Genomic DNA, 22,960 nt, shown 5'->3' with positions numbered 1-22,960 from the left:
TGTAAAATAATTCAGTGCTAAATATTCAAGTGCTTTTAAAATTCAAAATCTGTTGACACTGTTTTACTTCCATAACATTATCATAACACAGCTTTAAAATAAAAAAAATTACTTTAAAAAAAAGTGTAGCTTTATCATTAGGAATACACTGAATATTTGGCAATGTAATTTATTCGGCTAAAAATGGCAAAAAGCTCTTTTAGTGTCTGATTTAATAAGTTAAAAAGACTAAAAGGCCAAACAATTTCAGCTTATAATCAGAAAACGAAGAATAACATTTTGAAAAACATGAAATTAGGCCCTTTTTTTAAAAAATTAAGTATTCATACAAAATATGAAATTGCAAAAATAAAAAGAGAAAAAAGTTTCAATTTTCCTAAAAGCAAAATTAAAGCAATTTTGGCAATTCACATTAAAGCAGTAGAAATATACTTTTACTATTTAACACTATTAATGTTTATTAAGTTCTTAGTTAGCAGGATGACTTTGGCACCTTAGACATTTTAAATTGCTTTAACTTTTGTTTCAAACCTCTGCTTTTAGAAAAAATAAAAAAGGTATGGTTTATTTATTTACGTTTTTTGCGATTTCATGTTTTGTACAAATACATAATTTAAAAAATGTCTGATTTTATTTTTTTTTATATTAAAACTCAAAGCGCACAATCCAATAAAGGACTGTTTTCCGTTCTTTATTGACCGATTATAAATGAAAATTGTTTGGTCGTTGCATACATAGACCACAAACAAAGACTTTTTTTATTTTATTATATACTGTTATATATAAGTTATATCACACTGTTTCCTCTAATGTTAGTATTTTTTTAAGCAGTGGCGGCAGGCCCACACTGCCCCTTTTCCCTCAGTGCCCAGCGCTGCTGCGTACAGGAGCACGGCTTTACAAAATGCAGGGAGTGTGGGAGAGAGCCGGTGTTCTGTCCAATTGTGCTACCCCTTTGAATCGTGCTACCCTAGTGTATATTTAACTGTAAAAATACAAAAAAGGACAATATTAGAGCATATTCCCAGTAGGGGTGTGCCATATCGTAACTTTTTTAAATATCGTGAACGATATCATATCATTAAAAATATCGTGACATATCACCCACCCCTAATTATCACATCAGGGTGCTACTTTTTTGCTGTTTTTAGCAAAAGGAAAAATTGCACTGTTCTCATTTTCCATTATACATCTACTAGAGACAGAATACTTCAGAAAAATTGACTTTTGTTACAAATCTGTAGTGTATTTATGTTTTAATTTAATGTTTTGTCATATCGCCAAGTATATCGTTATCGCAAAAATACCATGAAATATCGTGAAATTATTTTAGGGCCATATCGCCCACCCCTAATTCCCAGTAGTTGTAGCGGTAGTATATTTGAATAGCATAATAACTGTATCGTGGTAAACTTATTATGGCAATGAAAAGTCATTACAAACTGCTTTTGTCTTAATTATTTTATGTATTATTATTATTATTATTATTATTAATTTACATTTACACTTTTGTGCAATGACAGTAAGTCCAGGGTGTTTAATGCACAAACAAAAAAAAACTGATTTATTATAGTCAGCACATACGCAGTGCCTTTAGGAAGCATGTATCGATGGGCAGCACAAATCGACACAACACTGGCGGCGAGAGCTGGAATACGGCAGGTTTAAGTTCATTTTTACTGTACGAGCTGTACAGGGCTAGGATAGTAACGTTAGCTAAGCTAAATTATTATTTTTTAGCATTTGTTTGTTTAACGAAAGAGGAGCTGCTGTTCTCTGAGTAAATTTTACTCACATGTGAAGCTAAAAACTAAAAATATCCTCACCTGTTTTTGATGATCCTCTGTACGATGTCGTCAGTGGTGAGGCTGTTCCCGCTGTCCACGATCCGCAGAATCCCTTTCCTCCTGGGTACCTGCACATCACATCACGCTCAGTTACACAACCATAATCTCTTCATCTAATAATAATTTATACTTATCGTTATATAACATTATCCTACTCTGCATTACAAAAAAATGTAATCACATATTATCTGTTTTTATAGTAATTTAGGAATTAAACACACAGGTCAGGTTTTTTAAAGGTGGGTTATGATCAGTACTTACAGTATATGGGTCTGATCCATCTCTGTCTGGAAACACCTCAGTCTTCCCATGACAAACAAGATCCACCTGCAGAGCAGAAAAATTAAAGATATTAATATGCAGCAGTACTGTGTATGATAAGTGTGGAGCTAAAGCTGGGCGATATTGTAAGAAAATATTATTATATTAATATTTAAGTACAGTGGTCACGATATGGGGTCAGAAAAGTTTAAAAATATCACAAAAAATAAAAGTATCACTAAATTTATGATAAAATATTATCATAGTACTCTACCGTAAAAGCATTAAAGTAAAAGGGGATAGAAATAAATCACTTCATACCTTGAAATGATCCAGCAAATCTTTTGAAACAGTGTACGGCGCTCCAATCACCACCTCTGAGACATACTGATAAAGAAAAACGAACATTACCCATTATAATATCAGTTTCTGAATCCGTTTCTCTGATTCTGCTATTTATGTAAAATGAACATTGTTGTTTTATTCTATAAACTACAGACAACATTTCTCCCAAATTCCAAATGAGAAATGACTGAAATAACAAAAAAAGATGCAGAGCTTTCAGTTCACAGTTTTTTTTTTCAAGCATCTTGGCATCATGTTCTCTTCCTCCACCAGTCTTACACACTGCTTTTGGATAACTTTATGCTGCTTTACTCCTGGTGCAAAAATTCAAGCAGTTCAGTTTGGTGGTTTGATGGCTTGTGATCATCCATCTTCCTCTTGATTATATTCCAGAGGTTTTTAATTTGGTAAAATCAAAGAAACTCATCATTTTTAAGTGGAATCTTAATTATTATTATTTTTCATAAATAATAAATCCAGAAAAAAAGAGATCAGACTCACCCTACAGGCCAGAACACTGAGTGTTCTTTCGTGGACATTCATGATGGGATAATTCTTCCCTTTGTACCGATTCACCTCCTAAAACAACACAAAACATGCTGTTTAATTCACGACTCGTCAAACTCTGAATTTTCAAATATCGTCGCTGTCCAATAAAAATCACTAGAATGTGCTCAGTGACCTCATGCTATTTTTCATGTTTTTTGCTAATTCTTTTCTAAAAACTCATTCCTGTTACTTTCGTTCCTGTTGCTCAAAACACAAAAAGCTACAGGAATGAGGGCCAGTAACAGGAGTGAGCTCCAGTAACAGGAGTGAGCTCCAGTAACAGGAGTGAGCTCCAGTAACAGGAATGAATGCCAGTAACAGGAGTGAGCTCCAGTAACAGGAATGAGTGCCAGTAACAGGAATGAGTGCCAGTAACAGGAGTGAGCTCCAGTAACAGGAGTGAGTGCCAGTAACAGGAGTGAGCTCCAGTAACAGGAATGAGCTCCAGTAACAGGAATGAGTTCCAGTAACAGAAGTGAGCTCCAGTAACAGGAGTGAGCTCCAGTAACAGGAATGAGTTCCAGTAACATGAATGAGTGCCAGTAACAGGAGTGAGCTCCAATAACAGGAGTGAGTTCCAGTAACAGGAGTGACCTCCAGTAACAGGAGTGAGTGCCAGTAACAGGAGTGAGCTCCAGTAACAGGAGTGAGTGCCAATAACAGGAATGAGTGCCATTAACAGGAGTGAGCTCCAGTAACAGGAGTGAGTGTCAGTAACAGGAGTGAGCTTCAGTAACAGGAATGAGTGCCAGTAACAGGAGTGAGCTCCAGTAACAGGAGTGAGCTCCAGTAACAGGAATGAGTGCCAGTAACAGGTGTGAGCTCCAGTAACAGGAGTGAGCTCCAGTAACAGGAGTGAGTGTCAGTAACAGGAGTGAGCTCCAGTAACAGGAGTGAGTGCCAGTAACAGGAGTGAGCTCCAGTAACAGGAGTGAGTGCCATTAACAGGAGTGAGGGCCAGTAACAGGAATGAGTGCCAGTAACAAGAGTGAGCTCCAGTAACAGGAGTGAGTGCCAGTAACAGGAGTGAGTGCCAGTAACAGGAGTGAGTGCCAGTAACAGGAGTGAGCTCCAGTAACAGGAATGAGTGCCAGTAACAGGAGTGAGCTCCAGTAACAGGAGTGAGTGCCAGTAACAGGAGTGAGGGCCAGTAACAGGAGTGAGTGCCAGTAACAGGAGTGAGTGCCAGTAACAGGAGTGAGCTCCAGTAACAGGAATGAGTTCCAATAACAGGAGTGAGTGCCAGTAACAGGAGTAAGGGCCAATAACAGAAATGAGTGCCAGTAACAGGAGTGAGCTCCAGTAACAGGAGTGAGTTCCAGTAACATGAGTGAGCTCCAGTAACAGGAGTGAGCTCCAGTAACAGGAATGAGTGCCAGTAACAGGAGTGAGCTCCAGTAACAGAAGTGAGCTCCAGTAACAGGAGTGAGCTCCAGTAACAGGAATGAGTGCCAGTAACATGAATGAGTGCCAGTAACAGGAGTGAGCTCCAGTAACAGGAATGAGTGCCAGTAACAGGAGTGAGTGCCAGTAACAGGAGTAAGGGCCAATAACAGGAGTGAGTGCCAGTAACAGGAGTGAGCTCCAGTATCAGGAGTGAGTTCCAGTAACATGAGTGAGCTCCAGTAACAGGAATGAGTTCCAGTAACAGGAGTGAGTGCCAGTAACAGGAGTAAGGGCCAATAACATGAATGAGTGCCAGTAACAGGAGTGAGCTCCAGTAACAGGAATGCGTGCCAGTAACAGGAGTGAGTGCCAGTAACAGGAGTAAGGGCCAATAACAGGAATGAGTGCCAGTAACAGGAGTGAGCTCCAGTATCAGGAGTGAGTTCCAGTAACATGAGTGAGCTCCAGTAACAGGAGTGAGTGCCAGTAACAGGAGTGAGCTCCAGTAACAGGAATGAGTGCCAGTAACAGGAGTGAGCTCCAGTAACAGGAGTGAGTGTCAGTAACAGGAGTGAGCTTCAGTAACAGGAATGAGTGCCAGTAACAGGAGTGAGCTCCAGTAACAGGAGTGAGGGCCAATAACAGGAATGAGTGCCAGTAACAGGAGTGAGCTCCAGTAACAGGAATGAGCACCAGTAACAGGAGTGAGCTCCAGTAAGAGGAGTGAGCTCCAGTAACAGGAATGAGTGCCAGTAACAGGAGTGATCTCCAGTAACAGGAGTGAGCTTCAGTAACAGGAGTGAGTGTCAGTAACAGGAGTGAGCTCCAGTAACAGGAGTGAGCTCCAGTAACAGGAGTGAGTTCCAGTAACATGAGTGAGCTCCAGTAACAGGAGTGAGCTACAGTAACAGGAATGAGTGCCAGTAACAGGAGTGAGCTCCAGTAAGACCAGTGAGCTCCAGTAACAGGAATGAGTGCCAGTAACAGGAATGAGCTCCAGTAACAGGAATGAGTGCCAGTAACAGGAGTGAGCTCCAGTAACAGGAATGAGTGCCAGTAACAGGAGTGAGGTCCAGTAACAGGAGTGAGCTCCAGTAACAGGAGTGAGCTACAGTAACAGGAATGAGTGCCAGTAACAGGAGTGAGCTCCAGTAAGACGAGTGAGCTCCAGTAACAGGAATGAGTGCCAGTAACAGGAATGAGCTCCAGTAACAGGAATGAGTGCCAGTAACAGGAGTGAGCTCCAGTAACAGGAATGAGTGCCAGTAACAGGAGTGAGGTCCAGTAACAGGAGTGAGGTCCAGTAACAGGAATGAGTGCAAGTAACAGGAGTCAGCTCCAGTAACATGAATGAGTGCCAGTAACAGGAGTGAGCTCCAGTAACAGGAGTGAGCTCCAGTAACAGGAGTGAGTGCCAGTAACAGGAGTGAGTGCCAGTAACAGGAGTGAGCTCCAGTAACAGGAGTGAGTGCCAGTAACAGGAGTGAGGGCCAGTAACAGGAATGAGTGCCAGTAACAGGAGCCTTTTTTTATCATAAATATTAATTATTTGAACATGCAGTTAAACCATGGAGAAAACACATATATATAATTAACACATTATATATAAATTATATTATATTAACACACACACACACACACACATATATATATATATATATATATATATATATATATATATATATATATATATATATATATATATAAATTATTATATAATTTATATATATAAATATAATTATATTAACACATATATATAAAAATTAAAACACATATTTTGGGATTTCCACCTCATCAAACGCCTCATAATTTTTTACATATCATCACTGTCCAATGAAAAACAAGTATCTATAAAAAATAGCAACTTTACAGGAAAGAGAAAAAACCTTCTTATGGAACTTCAATGGAAATCAATGTAAAAAGAGTTTATTTCAGGTCATTTTGAAGTATTTCTATTGGCCGTTCATCAAGAAATTTTAGCACAGAGTAAGAGACAGTTTGTCTGTTCAAATGATGTATTAAACTAAAAATCGATACTTGTTTTTCATTGGACAGTGGTTATATACACCCTGAATAATGATCAGAAAGTCAGGTCCAAGTTCATTTCGCACATGAATCTTTAATTAAAAAAAAGTTCTATACAGCACCAAACATGGCTCCACTATAGGTATGAATCTGTAGTGAGTGCACGTCAATCTTTGCACTTATACAATACAATAAAAATGCATAATAATCTCATAGGGCGCGTGCTATGATGTTTACATTAGATAGCTCGTGGAATGCTGCCCTGTGATTGGATGAGTGGAGATGTGGCGTTCTGCGGGAAAACAAGACTGGCGTTTGTTGCGTTTTGGAAAGAAAGAGAGAAAGCAGGGCAGTATTACACGGCGGATGTGGCGTTTTGATGAAAATTGAATATTGGCTTTTCAAGTGTTCACATAACATTCTGATTCTGGCTCTAACTCATTTTTTTTTAAATGGCGTTTATCGCGTTTTGGAATCAAACTCTTCATATATTGATCGTCTTACCTGATCAAAATGTAGCCCAACAATTACATATGGCTTATCAGAGAGCTTGTACACCGCCTCCAAGAAATCCACATGACCAATATCTGCAGAACATGAGGTCAAGGCTTCATCCCAAATACCTCTTTACTCACTATATAGTGAACTACATACAGAACCAGTCAAATGTTTGGACACTCCTTCTCATTCAATGTTTTAGTTTTTTTCCCTACATAGTAAATGAATAGTGAAGTGATCTATCAGACTATGAAGGAACACATAAGGAATCATGTAGTAACTTAAAAGTTAGCATTTAGGTAAACTTATCCTGTACAACAGAGGAAACTCTTACTCTTCCTTTCCAGGGCCGGTCCTGATGAGAGCCAGTTTTATCACTATACCATCATACCCCCCCCCCCCCATCATAAAAGGCAAAAAGGGGACAAAAAATAAAACAGAAAGAAAACAAACGGACAAACAAAAACCAAACAAATATGTATGAAATTTCACCTAATGATCTAATGATCTACATTTTTTTGGGACTGCACTTGAGGATATTTTTAAAGTTCTTGAAATTTACTTTCAGATTGACTGGCCTTCATTTCTTAAAGTGTCTTTTTTTTCGTACTTTTCTTTACCTGGTTGAGTTGAGTGGTTCCACTGCCACTGCCATGTGTGGGAGATCACAGGTTTGAATCCCGGTCATGCAGCACGCCATCAGCTGCCGGCATTCAGAGAGAGCAAAATATGCCTTGCTGTTTCTCTCTGGGTTGGTACAGTACAGTAGATGGCGCTCTTTCCCTTCATCACTCCTAGGGTGATGTGGATCAGCACAAGGCTGCATCTGTGAGCTGATGTATCAGAACCGAGTCGCTGCGCTGCTTTCCTCCCAGGGTTAGCGCTGTGATGCTACTCAGCAATGCTACAGCATCAGCAGCAGCTCAAAAAGAGGCGGAGTCTGACTTCACATGTATCAGAGGAGGCGTGTGCTGGTCTTCTTAACCCTCCTGTGTGTTGGAGCATTACTAGTGATAGGGGGAGTCCTAGTGAGTAGGTTGGGTAATTGGTTGTGCGAAATTGAGGAGAACTTTAAGAACATTACTCAAATATTTACTATTCACTGTATACATGTAACTCTACCTCTTCAATACTTTACTTTAACTGATGCTCTCAAACACTTTATTAAGAGACAAGAAATTCAAGTAATTAACTCTTGATGAGTTCAGCACAGCTGTTAACTGAAAGCCTGAATTCCAGGTGACTCTACCTTATAAAGCAGACTGAGAAAATCCAGCAGAGATGTGCAAAATAGCTAAAATATAAAAGATATTCTGGTTTTCTTTATGAATATATATCATATGTAATAAATCATAGGGTTTATAATATCTAGGTGTGTGTAAATGTTGATCTATATAAGGATACGGAAGAGGTCGAAGGCTCCAGCCACGTATATGATGGTATCTCCAGGCTGCGGCTCTTTCCCCGAGGCGAACTGGATGATTTTTTGAGAGGTCTGCAGAAACTGAGACACCCCCGTCCACGGACTGTGTCCCTTCGGCCCCTGAAACAACACATCAAGTCCAGAAACACATTTTAAAGCAATGTTTTTAAAAAGCCTGTAGAGTACGGCTGCACGATATTGAAAAAATGTTACATTGCAAATTTTTCAACGATATATATCGTTATATTAACCAATACAGGGCCTGTGACGTCACCTGCCCCGCCCCCACCCGCTTGCTGTCTCGTGTCTGGACCAATCAAGAGCTGAGTCAGCACTGAGCTCTCAAATCCCGAGAAAAACAGCAAAACAACAGTAATCGGGCCCTTTAATCAGACATTTAAATGGCTTTTTAAAAGGTAAATAGGAGTGTTTTTCTGGGATTAAAAGCACAAATTCAGCTGTAACTGGAAATATCTGCTCCTCCCCCTCGTGCTTCTCAGGCAGCAGCAGCCTGTCACTCACACAGACACAGAGACAGCGCTGTGTATCTACTTCTTGTGTCAAGAATCAAAGCATTGCAACATGACGTGTTTGATTTAATTACCTTAAGTGACATCACACGTCCTGTGATGTGATTATTGAGCATGCACTAATCGGCATGACGATGCCTTAACAATATATCGTGCAGCCCCAGTGTAGTGCGATTTCTACACAGTACAACAGTAATTAGGTAATTTAAAATACCCTAAAATGCCACCCAAAGGTCAAAAGACTGTTCCTGTTTGGAGCGAATCCTCTGGGAAAACGTCCCCAACAGCCCAGCTCTCCCAGCATGCCTTTCTCCTCTCTCAGAGTGTAACTAATACACTAATAAATGAGTCTTACGCAACTAAACTCTCTGAGTTTCAGAACATCGCTCAGCTCCAAACCCGGCAACAGCAGTGTTCTCCTCACTGTGACCAGCCCGCTGATTACAGACCCTCACCACTATAAACCCACAGTGTCTGCCAACCTGGCACCAGCCTGTGAGAGAGGAGCTGACGGATAGAGGGATGAGGGAAAAACGAGAATATGTGGGTAGAAATAAACAGTAGGCTACAGCAGAATATCACACAAATATTTTTTTCCACTAGAACAATGTAGAAAAGTCAGAGCATTCCCAAAAACGTATAGTGTGAATAGTAGGGGTGGGCAATATTATATCGTATGCAATATATCGTGACACAGAAATATCATGATATTAAAAATCCATATCGTGATAATAGGGCTGTTCTGTATTAAAAGTAGTCTATTATTTACTGTGAAGCTTTAGGTGTATTTATTGTATAATTGTTTTAGTTTGCAGTTTATATGCATGCACTAAATATTCTGCAATATTATTTTATGCTATATTATTTATTTTGCCACATTATGATTATTCTGTTATACTTTTATACTATATTCCTGAAATGAATGAATTATTTTTCTCTTTTCCTATATCGCCAAATATATCGTTATCCAAAAATACCCTGAAATATCGTGATATTATTTTAGAGCCATATCGCCCACCCCTAGTGCATAGGGTAGTATAAGGTAGTATAGGGATTATAGGGTAGTATAAAGGGTAGTATATAAAGTAGAGGTTAGTATAGAGTAGTTTAGGGAGTATAGCATAGTACTGGTATATTACGTCCAGGATATAATAGGGTTGTATAAAGGAGTATATAAGGGTTGTACAGGGTAGTATAGTGTAGTATAGGGACTATAGGGTAGTAAAGGGTTAAACAGTAGGATAGTATAGGATGTCTAGGATAAAGTAAGGTAGTATACAGTGTAGTATAGGACAGTACAGGCAGTCTAGGGTTGTATAGGATAGTATAGAGTAGTATATAAAGTATAGGGTAGTATAAAGTAGTATAGGGAATAGAGAGTAGTATAGGGAATATAGGGTAGTATAGAATAGTTTAAGCAGTATATGAAGTCTAGGATAGAATAGAGTAGCATAAAGGAGTATAGGGTTGTACAAAGTAGTATAGAGTGGTATTGGACAGTATGGGAAGTATAGGGTAGTATAGGAAGTCTAGGGTAAAATAAGGTAGTATACAGTGTATGGTAGTATAGGACAGTACAGGACTGTATAGGATATTATAGAGTAGTATAGGATGTATAGGGTACTATTTGATGTCTATGGTACATTAAGGTAGTATAGATGGTATAAAATAGTATTAGACAGTATAGGGAGTGTAGGGTACTATAGAGTAGTATGTTGAGTACAGGGTAGTATAACAAAGTCTGCTGTTGGATAAGGTAGCGCAAATAGTAGTATATGACAGTATATGGCGTGTAGGGTTGTATAGAGGTAGAGGGTATTTTAGGGTAGTTTAGGGTGTATAGCAGGGGTGTCCAAACTACGGACCGCGGGTCATTTGTGGCCCGTTTCCTTTTTTGGAGCATCCCGCGAGGTATTTTAGAAATAGAATGAAAGTTGGCCCGCTGTTAAGCAGGTTTTTATAATGTGAGATTCAAAGTTTGAACGCTAGGTGTCAGAAACGGGCCAAAGAGTCTAAAAGCGGAGAGAGTGCGCATTTCTAGCGCAGAAAAACGGGCCAAAGAGTCTAAAAGCGGAGAGGGTGTGCATTTCTAGTGCAGAAAAACGGGCCAAAGAGTCTAAAAGTGGAGAGGCTGCGCAGTTTTAGCGCAAAAAAAACGGCCAAAGAGTTTAAAAGCGGAAAGGCTGCGCAGTTTTAGCGCCAAAAAAACGGCCAAAGAGTCTAAAAGTTGCTGTAATTAAGGAGTTTAATATTAAGAGACATCATGAAATGAAAAATCAATTTGAAAAATCTTAGTTTACACGACACTGTCAAAGATAGATAAAGATAGTAAATGAAAATGATAGTAATCAGGAAAAATGTGTTATTTAAAGTGGTATATTTCATTATTTGTTTTATTACAGAGTCTGTGGCCCGTGACTTCAAATATATTTCTCCTTCTGGCCCCCAACAAAAAAAGTTTGGACACCCCTGGTTTATAGGAATAGTATATGAAGTATAGGGTAAAAATAAGGTACTATAGAAAGTATAGTGTAGAAAAGTGTAGTATAGTGTATTATAAAGTAGTATATGGATAATAGTATAGTAGTATATGGAGTATAGGGTAGTATAGGATAGTATAGAGATAATAGGGTAGTATAGGATAGTATAGGGAGTATACTATTACACACTTACCCTCCCAAAGTTGTCTGTGTGTTGCTGATATTCTGAATTGCCCTGAGAGAGACAAGAGTTACGAGTGATTATTCATTACAGCAAACAGCGAATAACAGTTATTAACAGTTAATAACAGTTTATAACAGTGTATAACAGTGAATAACGCTGTAATGCAGCTCAGAGAAAAATCAGACGCTCACTATGTTGCTGTGATGAGCTTTGGTCATTAGGAGCATCCGGCCGACCAGGTCTGTGGTGGACACGCCCTGAGTTCTCTTACACTCCCTGAAACAGAGCCAATAGCAAACACACTCATTAACATAAATACACAACCATCAAGCTGAATAATGCCAGTGCAATGCCATTCTCATTCTCAACTTGTTGGTCAATAAGTGAACATTCGAGTTTGCTGATTTACTATCAGCTTGTAAATGAAATACAAATACAGAAATATAATACCTTTACTAAATATTATACAGTTTAGAAATGCTGTATTTTTAGCTTTATTGTTAAAGATCTTACCTGTATCTGCCTGACTTTTTCACCTCTTCATATGTGTCCTTCCCATCCACGGTCAGAGTGATGTCATCTGATAATGCACAGGAAAAATACATTTTAAAACATATAAAGCCTCCATATATACATATATATATATATATATATATATATATATATATATATATATATATATATATATATATATATAAATAAAAAAGGGTTCTGAATCAGTTTCTCTGATTTTGCTATTTATAGGTTTATGTTTGAGTAAAATGAACATTGTTGTTTTATTCTATAAACTACAGACAACATTTCTCCCAAATTACAAATAAAAATATTCTCATTTAGAGCATTTATTTACAGAAAATGAGAAAAAGATGCAGAGCTTTCAGATCTCAAATAGTGCAAAGAAAACAAGTTCATATTCATAAAGTTTTAAGAGTTCAGAAATAATCAATATTTGGTGGAATAATCCTGGTTCGTTTTTAATCACAGTTTTCATGCATCTTGGCATCATGTTCTCCTCCACCAGTCTTACACACTGCTTTTGGATAACTTTATACTGCTTTACTCCTGGTGCAAAAATTCAAGCAGTTCAGTTTGGTGGTTTGATGGTTTGTGATCATCCATCTTCCTCTTGATTATATTCCAGAGGTTTTATATTTGGTAAAATCAAAAGAAACTCTATTTTTTTTTTTTTTTTTTCATTTTTAAGGTTTTTTTTTTCCATACATTGTAAATGAATAGAAAAGTGATCCAGACTATGAAGGAATCATGTAGAAAGTTGCAGTACAACAGAGACAACTCTTGCTGTTCCTTTCCTGGGGCGGTCCTAATGAGAGCCAGTTTCATCATCGTAACATTTTTGATGGTCTTTTTCAGACTGACTGACCTTTTTATCCTAAAGTCAGTTTTTTACGAGCATTTACAGAAACAGGGATTGACATGACAGAGAAAATAAAAGCTACATTTAATTACTGTAAAATAGCAGTAAATAAAATATAAAAATAGATAAAAATAAAATAAAATAAAAGTAGAATTAGGATTAAAATAGAAAAAAAAAATATATAATAAAAAAAATAAAAAAATTAACGATTATAATTAAGTATGGTTTAATTGACAGAAAATTAAGATCAAAAGAAAGTAGGACCAATACAACAAAAATGAGTTTAAATTAGCTAAAACTAACTTGTAGATAATACGATAAAAATTCAAATAAATAAATGAACTAACAAAAATAAAAGCAGTAATAATAATAAAAATAATAGTAATAACAATAAAAGAAAATCAAAGTAAAATAAAAAGCAATAATACTATTAAACTATTAAAATACTAATATAATAACTATAATAATAACAATAATAAAAAAAAAGGAAACAAAATAAAAAAAGGAAATAATAAAACTAAAATAAAAGTTAAGAATAAATAAGTTTAAGTAAAACAGGTACAGGCTGTCTGAAGGTGGTTAGATATTAATAGTTTAAAATGATTTAGTGACTCCAGTGAGTTTTAGTGAGTTTTAGAGTGTCCTGTAGTGAATTCCAGCTCACTGAAGCTAAAAGCAGATTTTCCCAGTTCACTAAAAACTAGAATTAGAACACATACTGTACCTCCGTGTACGCAGAAGTCAGAGGTATACTTGTCCAGAGTTTCCAGGGTGGTGACGTAGGGGGCGCCCTCCACTATCTCATCCACCCACTTGATGGCCCGCACCATCTTATAGCGCTCAGCCTGTGTGAAGACCGGGGGGCCTTTGTGCTTTGAGATCTCTTCTGCAGGAGGAAGAGGACATATAAAGAGAAATAAAACAGGATATATACATTATATACACTGCCTAAAACAAAATAAAAGTCTCCTCCTGGATTTAAGTACGTAAATGATGTGGGGTTGGGTGATGCTGCAGTTGGTCTGCAGGTCTAGGTTCAGCAACAGTGTTGTATTATTATTTTGATCATTCAAACTTAATTTTAACTTGGAAATACATTGAGAGTAACCCTCATTTACAGTACAAAAGATATTGAAAATATTTAGATAAGAAATTAGAAATAATAAAGAATAAAATAATAATAAAACATTAAAGAAATACAAACTTTAACAAACATTTAATATGAATAAAATAAATTTAATAATAGTAAAAGTAAAATAAAATGATAAGAATGACAAGAAATGATAAAATTAATAATAATAAACTAAGAAAATAAGAATCAAAAACAAAAAATAATAAATACAAATAAATAAATAAAACAATAAAAATTAAAATAATAAGAGAAAGGATAAACTCAGTTAAAACAATCATGTTGGGGATTAGAAACTGTTTAAAATGATCCAGTGACTCCAGTAATCTGAGTTTTAGTGTTTTCTGCAGTCAATTCCAGCTGCTCTGTAGCTAAAAGCAGATTTACTGTTTGCTCACACACACACCCACACACACACACACACAGATACACATTGTGCTGCTTTAGCACCGTGCCAGGCACTGGGTGTTAAATGACCACAGATCACAGACCAGCCTGTAAGGAACCATGGCATCATCATCATCATCATCATCATCATCATCATCATCATCATCATCAGCAGTGACTCACCAATGTCCTTCCTGACTACTAAACTATATAACTCAACTATAAATTAAACATTAGCATTAGAATTAGAATTAGGGATCACAATAACAATGAAACAGCCCTATCCAGATGGGATTAGTTTCTCAGGGGTTCTGGGTAATTTTCTCTTTCATGTTTTTTTTTTGTCCTCTGTGATTTTATTCCTGTCCGGAACAATCATATATAAATAAAATAGTTATTTGTCCACTGCCGTGCACCATAATTACACTTTGGGCACACGTTTCCACGGAGATCCACGTTAAAAACACAACAGCGAGTGGAAATGGAGGAGCTACTGAACGCGATGTCATGTGACTGTTTTTTTCAATTGCACTTGTGGTTTAAACCTAAATAATGGATTAAAATGCAATGTAATGAATTTCCCCTGGTCCTGATCCACTGTGTCAGATCGGCTATCAGTCTAGAGTAGAATATTGTAGGTCTCTGTGCTTATCTTTAAACACTTTATTATAGCCTAAGTCAGGTTTCTAGCTGTAGATTAGGTACTGGACTGTGGACTGTGTGAGATATTCTATAGATCTGCTCTGAACTGGTGTTTATTGACCTGTTTTAAGCTTACGTTTGCTGTAAAACATGCTGAAAAACAGTTTTAATACAGTGTCGGTAGCTTCGTTAGATTTATTACGCTTGTTGATGAGCTAAACTTTTAGTTGGTGTGGGCAGTGGATAACACCACTACCTGCAAGTGAGCTACCACACTGTATAGTGGTAGACTGGGGTTCAATTCCCGCTCTGGGTGACTGGATGCCAGTGCTTATTGGACACCAATAAGAGTTCTTGGGCAAGACACTGCTGTAATAGGAATAATCTTGTCTAAACATAAATATTGTATATGTGTGTGTGTGTGTGTGTGTGTGTGTGTGTGAGGGAGAGAGAAAGAGAGAGAGCCCCTGAGAGTCTTCTGCACAGTGAATTATAATTGAATTTTTAAATTTGAATTATTTGTGAAACACCAGTATCAAAACGTACAATTCTTTTACACAAAATTAACAAGTACTAGATAGTCATATACAGCAAAAGATTTTTATTATATATGCATTAACTAAAATGTCACAAAACAACAATTCTGCATGGCATCAAATATTAATAATTATATTACAACATAGGCTACAATATATAAACTCTGCCCCCAATTAGACTTACTAAAGTTACTTTTAATAAAGTTACTGCTTCATTACTCCACATGGTGGCGCTACAATCAAATAAATAGGGTTAATAAACCTGCGGTGAAGAATATTGATGGTTAAATTCTGTGAAACTCAATTCCTGGTATTTGATTATTTAGGAGTGTTTATTTTTATTTTTAGTATAGTATAGTAGAGAATAGTATTGCAATATATCAAGGCCTTCCTTTTCTGGAGCAGTCCTGATGAGTGCCAGTTCCATCATTAAATCTTTTACATTACTTTTTGCATTTGCTTTTTTAAATTTAATTTCAGATAAATTTAAGTAACTTCAACTCGGTTTCAAGACTTAAATAGAGTTACACAGAGTAAATAAGTGAACTGAACTTCAGTCAATCCTTTCTTTTAGTAAACTTTACTTCATTTATTTTTACTGAATCAATCCTTTCTTTTAGTAAACTTTACTTCATTTATTTTTACTGAATCAATCCTTTCTTTTAGTAAACTTTACTTCATTTATTTTTACTGAATCAATCCTTTCTTTTAGTAAACTTTACTTCATTTATTTTTACTGAATCAATCCTTTCTTTTAGTAAACTTTACTTCATTTATTTTTACTAAATCAATCCTTTCTTTTATTAAACTTTACTTCATTTATTTTTACTGAATCAATCCTTTCTTTTAGTAAACTTTACTTCATTTATTTTTACTGAATCAATCCTTTCTTTTAGTAAACTTTACTTCATTTATTTTTACTAAATCAATCCTTTCTTTTATTAAACTTTACTTCATTTATTTTTACTGAATCAATCCTTTCTTTTAGTAAACTTTACTTCATTTATTTTTACTAAGTCAATCCTTTCTTTTAGTAAACTTTACTTCATTTATTTTTACTGAATCAATCCTTTCTTTTAGTAAACTTTACTTCATTTATTTTTACTGAATCAATCCTTTCTTTTAGTAAACTTTACTTCATTTATTTTTACTGAATCAATCCTTTCTTTTAGTAAACTTTACTTCATTTATTTTTACTGAATCAATCCTTTCTTTTAGTAAACTTTACTTCATTTCTGCATACAATATTACCTAATCACAATTACTTCATTTATACAATTGATGGGAGCGATCTGGGAAGCCCCCGTCAATGGATTCTGGACGTGTATATCCTTTAATCTACACTTATATCCTTTTATTTGATAATTATGATCATTCAATAAATATAATCATTTGACTGTAATCATTAACAATAAATTGTTCAGACACACCAGTTTTTATTTTTAGAATCTGTTATTCCACTAGGATCTTTGTGTTGTTAGAATATCATGTACATTTAGAAGAGATAAGGTTGTTTCATGTTGCGACAGGATGCAAGGACAAGATGTTGACAACTGCAGAGGGAGATACCCGCTATCTGAGTGATTGTGCTAGTAACCTCTCCTTAGATAGCCTACGCACGCCTGTTCTACGCGGCGCAAAGTCGCAGACAGGCCAGAAGACACCGAAGGCCACGGGAATGGAAAACAACATGATGTTCGGACTTTGTGACGTACACCTTTTTGATGCAACATATGTAATGCATTGTCATGCTTACTCAGTAGTGTAATGTTGATACATTTGAAGAACCAATCATAGAGACAATTATGTCATTATTGATTTTTATAGAACTGAAAGCTCTGCGTAGGTTCTAGCGGGAAACTCGAAATCACGCCACTTTTCTCAGCCAATCACCAACTCCCACCTGTCCTTAAAAGACCTCCCTCATACCTGTTCTCCCCTGCTTGCAGACGCTGACATACGTTTTCACCCTCCTCCTTCCCCACCGCCTCCAGTTCGGTCCCGCCGGTTGCCCAGGGGATAGGCTCCGCCCCCGCCGTACAAGTACGGCAGGATCTGCGAGGTTCCAGACGCTGCGGACCTGGGCTTCGACGGGGCTTTCGCCAAAGACTCTATATACACTATATTCACTATTACTAATTGTCATCAGGGCCGCCGCTCTGCATACGCAGACAACGCAGCCAGCGTTAGGCCTCAACCATTTTGCAGTTGCAGGGAGCCAAATTGACTGAGAATGAAATGTGTTGAAATTATGACATTATTAAATTTAAAACCCAATGTGAATTATTTATGATACGCTCATCTTTTTTGTCTTTAAACATTGCATGGGGCACCTACTCTACTACTTAAAAGCGGCACGTTATTATTTTTGTGCATAATATAATGCCCCCACCCCTATTGCCTGAAATGGCACGGCTCGGTTTGCTCTGTTGGTTGTTGCCAGATGTGACATTTTCCAGTCAAATAAATAATCAAAAAATGCATGGAGGCACTAAATCTTGCGCATGTTTAACCATTTTTAAAGTGTATGTGGCCATTCTATACAAAAACTTGTCCAGTGCAATATTTGTGTAAGTTAAAAACTTAAAATAAAATAAACAAATAGGATGAAAAATCGTAACTTATCTGGCAACCTTAGTCCTAACTAAAGTAGCAACGCTACTTGAGTTTGGCAGGAGACAAGTTCACCGCGCGAAGTTGCTACTAAATGGTAATTCAACTATGAAGCGACGGTTTGAGTCTGGAGCTGAGAAGAAGAAAAAGAAGCAGAAAGATGAGGCCCATGCATCCCTTTCTGGTGAGTAACTTCGATGATAAAGGTTTAAATAGTTTTGATTACTTCATGTTCAGTGGTGTTGCCTGAGCTAGTTACGTTGGCTTTGCTGATTTGGTAGCTTTAAACGCTTAACTAGAAACTAATCTGGGTATTGCAAGGCACGTGGCACGTTTGCAAATAGTAGTAGTGTAGTTTGAAGATTTTTAGTGACTTTAATAAAAAATTAATAAACAGAGTAGCCTACCTATTGACTAATGCCGTCAGTGCACTATCCAAATGGTCTGTATGACAGCAGGATCAGACAGCTCTATAGATTTTGACAGGCTGATATAAATACACCACGAATATAAACGATAATTTCATAACCTTTAAGGCTGGCTTGTGTAAATGACGTGTCCACTGCTTAAAATAGACATGCATCGTTTCATTTATTATTTATGCATTATAAATAGTACTCTTGTGCTGTTCTTCACTGTTATTGGACTTACTTATAACGTTGTAAATATTCACAGTTACATGTGTAATTTTAATAAATAGTAAAATTTTGCGTAAACCTTTTGTGTTTGTGTGTGTTTTTTTTTTTTTTTTTTTTGGGGGGGGGGGGGCCTCCCTGACCAGTTATGCTTAGGGCCTCCAAAACCTTAGCAGCGGCCCTGATTGTCATACGTGTTTATTGGGATTAAATCTTTCTGCTGCACTTTGTTTCTAGAGTTTTCCTGCTAGAACCAATAAGAACATGTATCCTGGTGAAGTAGATTTACATGTAATTATTATTCAAGTATAACTGTTAATGCATAGACAGAAAAGTCAGACTTTTCCTGTAGCTCTCGAGATTGGAATACTTTACTTTTGACCATCTACAACATTTTTCCTGTAATACTTTTGTCTATTTTCTTACTTTTTGTCTGATTCACCTACTGGAGTGTCTGTAATACTCCAATGATTTTCTTCAGTAAATTTTATTCTAAATTGGATATCCTGACTTCTGGTTTTTCTTGTCCGTCTGGTTCACAAACATTTTTGCTGTGGTAAATTACCCTACACAATATTACTCAAATAATTTATGATACATAATATATTATAATTCCTGAAATTTAAATGTTTTTGGTTAAAACACATGGGTGGCATGCAATACCTTATTTTTAAAGATTAAAACAATCTTTGAGATTGTGTAAATATTTGAACGTGTGTTTTAACTAAAAATATTTACTAGTTACTTAAATTTATCTGATATTAAATTTACTTAAAAAAAGCAAATGCAGAAAGTTGCGAAACTTTTTTTTAAAGTAAATTTCACTCATAATTTTTTTCAGTGTGTGTGTGTGTGTGTGTGTGTGTGTGTGTGTATACTCACCGTCTGTATGCACTCCTACAATAAGGTAATCCCCCATAGCCTTGGCTTGTCGTAGCTGGTTGGAATGTCCATAATGCACCATGTCGTAGCTAAAAAAATAAAATAAACTGACTAATAACATCACACACACCTATATCTACTCCCACACAACACTTTTAATACCATGTTAAAGAAGATCTGTATAGTATATAACTCTCAGTATACAGTATTTGGGCATCCAGAAGCAAACAAAGCCCCTATAATGGCAAAATTACTGTAATAACTGTAATTAATCTTACAGTAAAGTCATTAGCAGACCCATACTGAGCTTTATTTACTCTACATTTACTGCAGGATGGTATTATTTAAGAATAAACAGCACTCTGAAGTAAAGGCAGTGAGTAATCGTATATTAAAAATCCACTGAGGCAGAATATGGAGCCACTATATCCAGATTAGCTAGACGGGCTAATCAGATTAGCTAGACCAGATTCAGAGATATTAACCCAGATGTAAATCAGAGAGACTGCCGGTAGTGAAGCCTATGTCTGAGCAGAGAGACAGGTTTATGTTTGAGTAAAATGAACATTGCTGTTTTATTCTATAAACTACAGACAACATTTCTCCCAAATTCCAAATAAAAATATTCTCATTTAGTATTTATTTAGTAGCATTTATTTACAGAAAATGAGAAATGTCTGAAATAACAAAAACACACAATAACAAAAATCACAGTTTTTTCATGCATCTTGGCATCATGTTCTCCTCCACCAGTCTTACACACTGCTTTTGGATAACCTTATGCTGCTTTATAGTGGTTTCATACCCTGAGTACAGTGTTGTAGGTTTTAATAGCAAGTTACCATTTCTTTAATGCCAAGCAGGAACAGCCTACTTCATGCTGACTGAGAACTATGGAGAGGAATTCATGATTGATAGATAGATAGATAGATAGATAGATAGATAGATAGATAGATAGATAGATAGATAGATAGATAGATAGATAGATAGATAGATAGATAGATAGATAGATAGATAGATAGATAGATAGATAGATAGATAGATAGATAGATAGATAGATAGATACTTTATTGATCCCGAAGGAATTGAAATTGAAAAGAATTGAAAAGAAAACACTACTGTGGAAAAATGTAAATGCAATCCACATAATGCATTGCTTTCCCTCACTACCATGCAGAATATGCACAAAAATGAAATGCAAAACCACAATTACATTACATTTAACTGTAACTGATCTCTTTATTGAAAAACAATACACTGAATTTATGTCAGAATTGCATGTAAACTTCTTTAAAATGCTTTAAATCACTCAATTGCATTGTATTGCACTGTGTGGCTGTGCTGCAAATGTTCAAAAGCAATTCACAGTGCACAGGATTGCATTTCGTCTAGGAGAAGTGCTAGGAGAATATGCTCTATATATATATATATACAGTTGTGGTCAAAAGTTTACATACACTTGTAAAAAAACATAATGTTATGGCTGTCTTGAGTTTTCAATAAGTTCTACAACTCTTATTTTTCTGTGATAGAGTGATCGGAACACATACATGTTTGTCACAAAAAACAGTCATAAAATTTGGTTCTTTCATAAATTTATTATGGGTCTGCTGAAAATGTCACCAAATCTGCTGGGTCAAAAATATACATACAGCAACAAAATTTGTCAATTTTGGTGATGTAGCGAGTTGTGTCAATCAAATTAGCTTCATGTCATGGCCTCTTCACTTCTTGTAAGTGATTCTGATTGACTACAGCTGTTGACTTCTCATGAGCCCATTTAAATAGGGCTCATTTGACCCAGTGATTAGACTCAGCTACAAAAGCTACAATGGGAAAGTCAAAGGAACTCAGTGTGGATCTGAAAAAGCGAATTATTGACTTGAACAAGTCAGGGAAGTCACTTGGAGCCATTTCAAAGCAGCTACAGGTCCCAAGAGCAACTGTGCAGACAATTATATGCAAGTATAAAGTGCATGGAACAGTTGTGTCACTGCCACGATCAGGAAGAAAACGCAAGCTATCACATGCTGCCGAGAGGAGATTGATCAGGATGGTCAAGAGTCAACCAAGAATCACCAAGAAGCAGGTCTGCAAGGATTTGGAAGCTGATGGAACACAGGTGTCAGTCTCCACAGTCAAGCGTGTTTTACATCGCCATGGACTGAGAGGCTGCCGTGCAAGAAAGAAGCCCTTCCTCCAGAAAAGGCACCTTAAGACTCGGCTGAAGTTTGCTGCTGATCACATGGACAAAGATAAAACCTTCTGGAGGAAAGTTCTCTGGTCAGACGAAACAAAAATTGAGCTGTTTGGCCACAACACCCAGCAATATGTTTGGAGGAGAAAAGGTGAGGCCTTTAATCCCAGGAACACCATGCCTACTGTCAAGCATGGTGGTGGTAGTATTATGCTCTGGGGATGTTTTGCTGCCAGTGGAACTGGTTCTTTGCAGAAAGTAAATGGGATAATGAAGAAGGAGGATTACCTCCAAATTCTGCAGGAAAACTTAAAACCATCAGCCCGAAGGTTGGGTCTTGGGCGCAGTTGGGTGTTCCAACAAGACAATGACCCAAAACACACATCAAAAGTGGTAAAGGAATGGCTAAACCAGGCTAGAATTAAGGTTTTAGAATGGCCTCCCCAAAGTCCTGACTTAAACCCCATTGAGAACATGTGGACAGTGCTAAAGAAACGGGTTCATGCAAGAAAACCATCACATTTAGCTGAACTGCACCAATTCTGTCAAGAAGAGTGGTCAAACATTCGACCTGAAGCTTGCCAGGAGCTTGTGGATGGCTACCAAAAGCGCCTAGTTGCCGTGAAAATGGCCAAGGGACATGTAACCAAATACTAATGTTGCTGTATGTATATTTTTGACCCAGCAGATTTGGTGACATTTTCAGCAGACCCATAATAAATTTATGAAAGAACCAAATTTTATGACTGTTTTTTGTGACAAACATGTATGTGTTCCGATCACTCTATCACAGAAAAATAAGAGTTGTAGAACTTATTGAAAACTCAAGACAGCCATAACATTATGTTTTTTTACAAGTGTATGTAAACTTTTGACCACAACTGTATATATATGTTAAAGTACTGTAGATTAATACAGATTAACTGAACACCCAATGGAAGAGTTCATGACTTCATCACACACTATTACTGTGATAACACATAATAGAGTAATAACATTCCATAGTGGAAATAGTGTGAGCACCTGATAAGAACAG

At 36.7% G+C, this 22,960-nt stretch overlaps 1 protein-coding gene and 1 long non-coding RNA gene across 2 annotated transcripts in view; one reads left to right on the top strand and one right to left on the bottom strand.

Moving 5' to 3' along the window:
• Window positions 1–22,960, bottom strand: part of LOC103030423 (ethanolamine-phosphate cytidylyltransferase) — a 49,855-nt gene that overhangs the window by 10,111 nt on the left and 16,784 nt on the right. The window contains exons 2-12 of the mRNA XM_049468139.1: window positions 19,728–19,816; window positions 13,628–13,789; window positions 12,042–12,108; window positions 11,720–11,804; window positions 11,538–11,579; window positions 8,316–8,454; window positions 6,918–7,000; window positions 2,955–3,032; window positions 2,430–2,495; window positions 2,109–2,174; window positions 1,827–1,915 (exon numbers count right to left, since the gene is read on the bottom strand). Of these exons, the coding sequence (XP_049324096.1) occupies window positions 1,827–1,915; window positions 2,109–2,174; window positions 2,430–2,495; window positions 2,955–3,032; window positions 6,918–7,000; window positions 8,316–8,454; window positions 11,538–11,579; window positions 11,720–11,804; window positions 12,042–12,108; window positions 13,628–13,789; window positions 19,728–19,816 (966 nt within the window). The remainder of the gene's footprint in view (window positions 1–1,826; window positions 1,916–2,108; window positions 2,175–2,429; window positions 2,496–2,954; window positions 3,033–6,917; window positions 7,001–8,315; window positions 8,455–11,537; window positions 11,580–11,719; window positions 11,805–12,041; window positions 12,109–13,627; window positions 13,790–19,727; window positions 19,817–22,960) is intronic.
• LOC125784466 (uncharacterized) lies at window positions 3,730–5,654 on the top strand. The gene is made up of 3 exons (XR_007427279.1): window positions 3,730–3,817; window positions 5,414–5,458; window positions 5,592–5,654. It is a non-coding gene; the product is annotated as an uncharacterized LOC125784466 (long non-coding RNA).

Source organism: Astyanax mexicanus, chromosome 19 (genome assembly GCF_023375975.1).
Source record: "Astyanax mexicanus isolate ESR-SI-001 chromosome 19, AstMex3_surface, whole genome shotgun sequence".
Taxonomy (NCBI): Eukaryota; Metazoa; Chordata; class Actinopteri; order Characiformes; family Acestrorhamphidae; genus Astyanax; species Astyanax mexicanus.
This window is presented reverse-complemented; position numbering and strand designations above follow the sequence as displayed.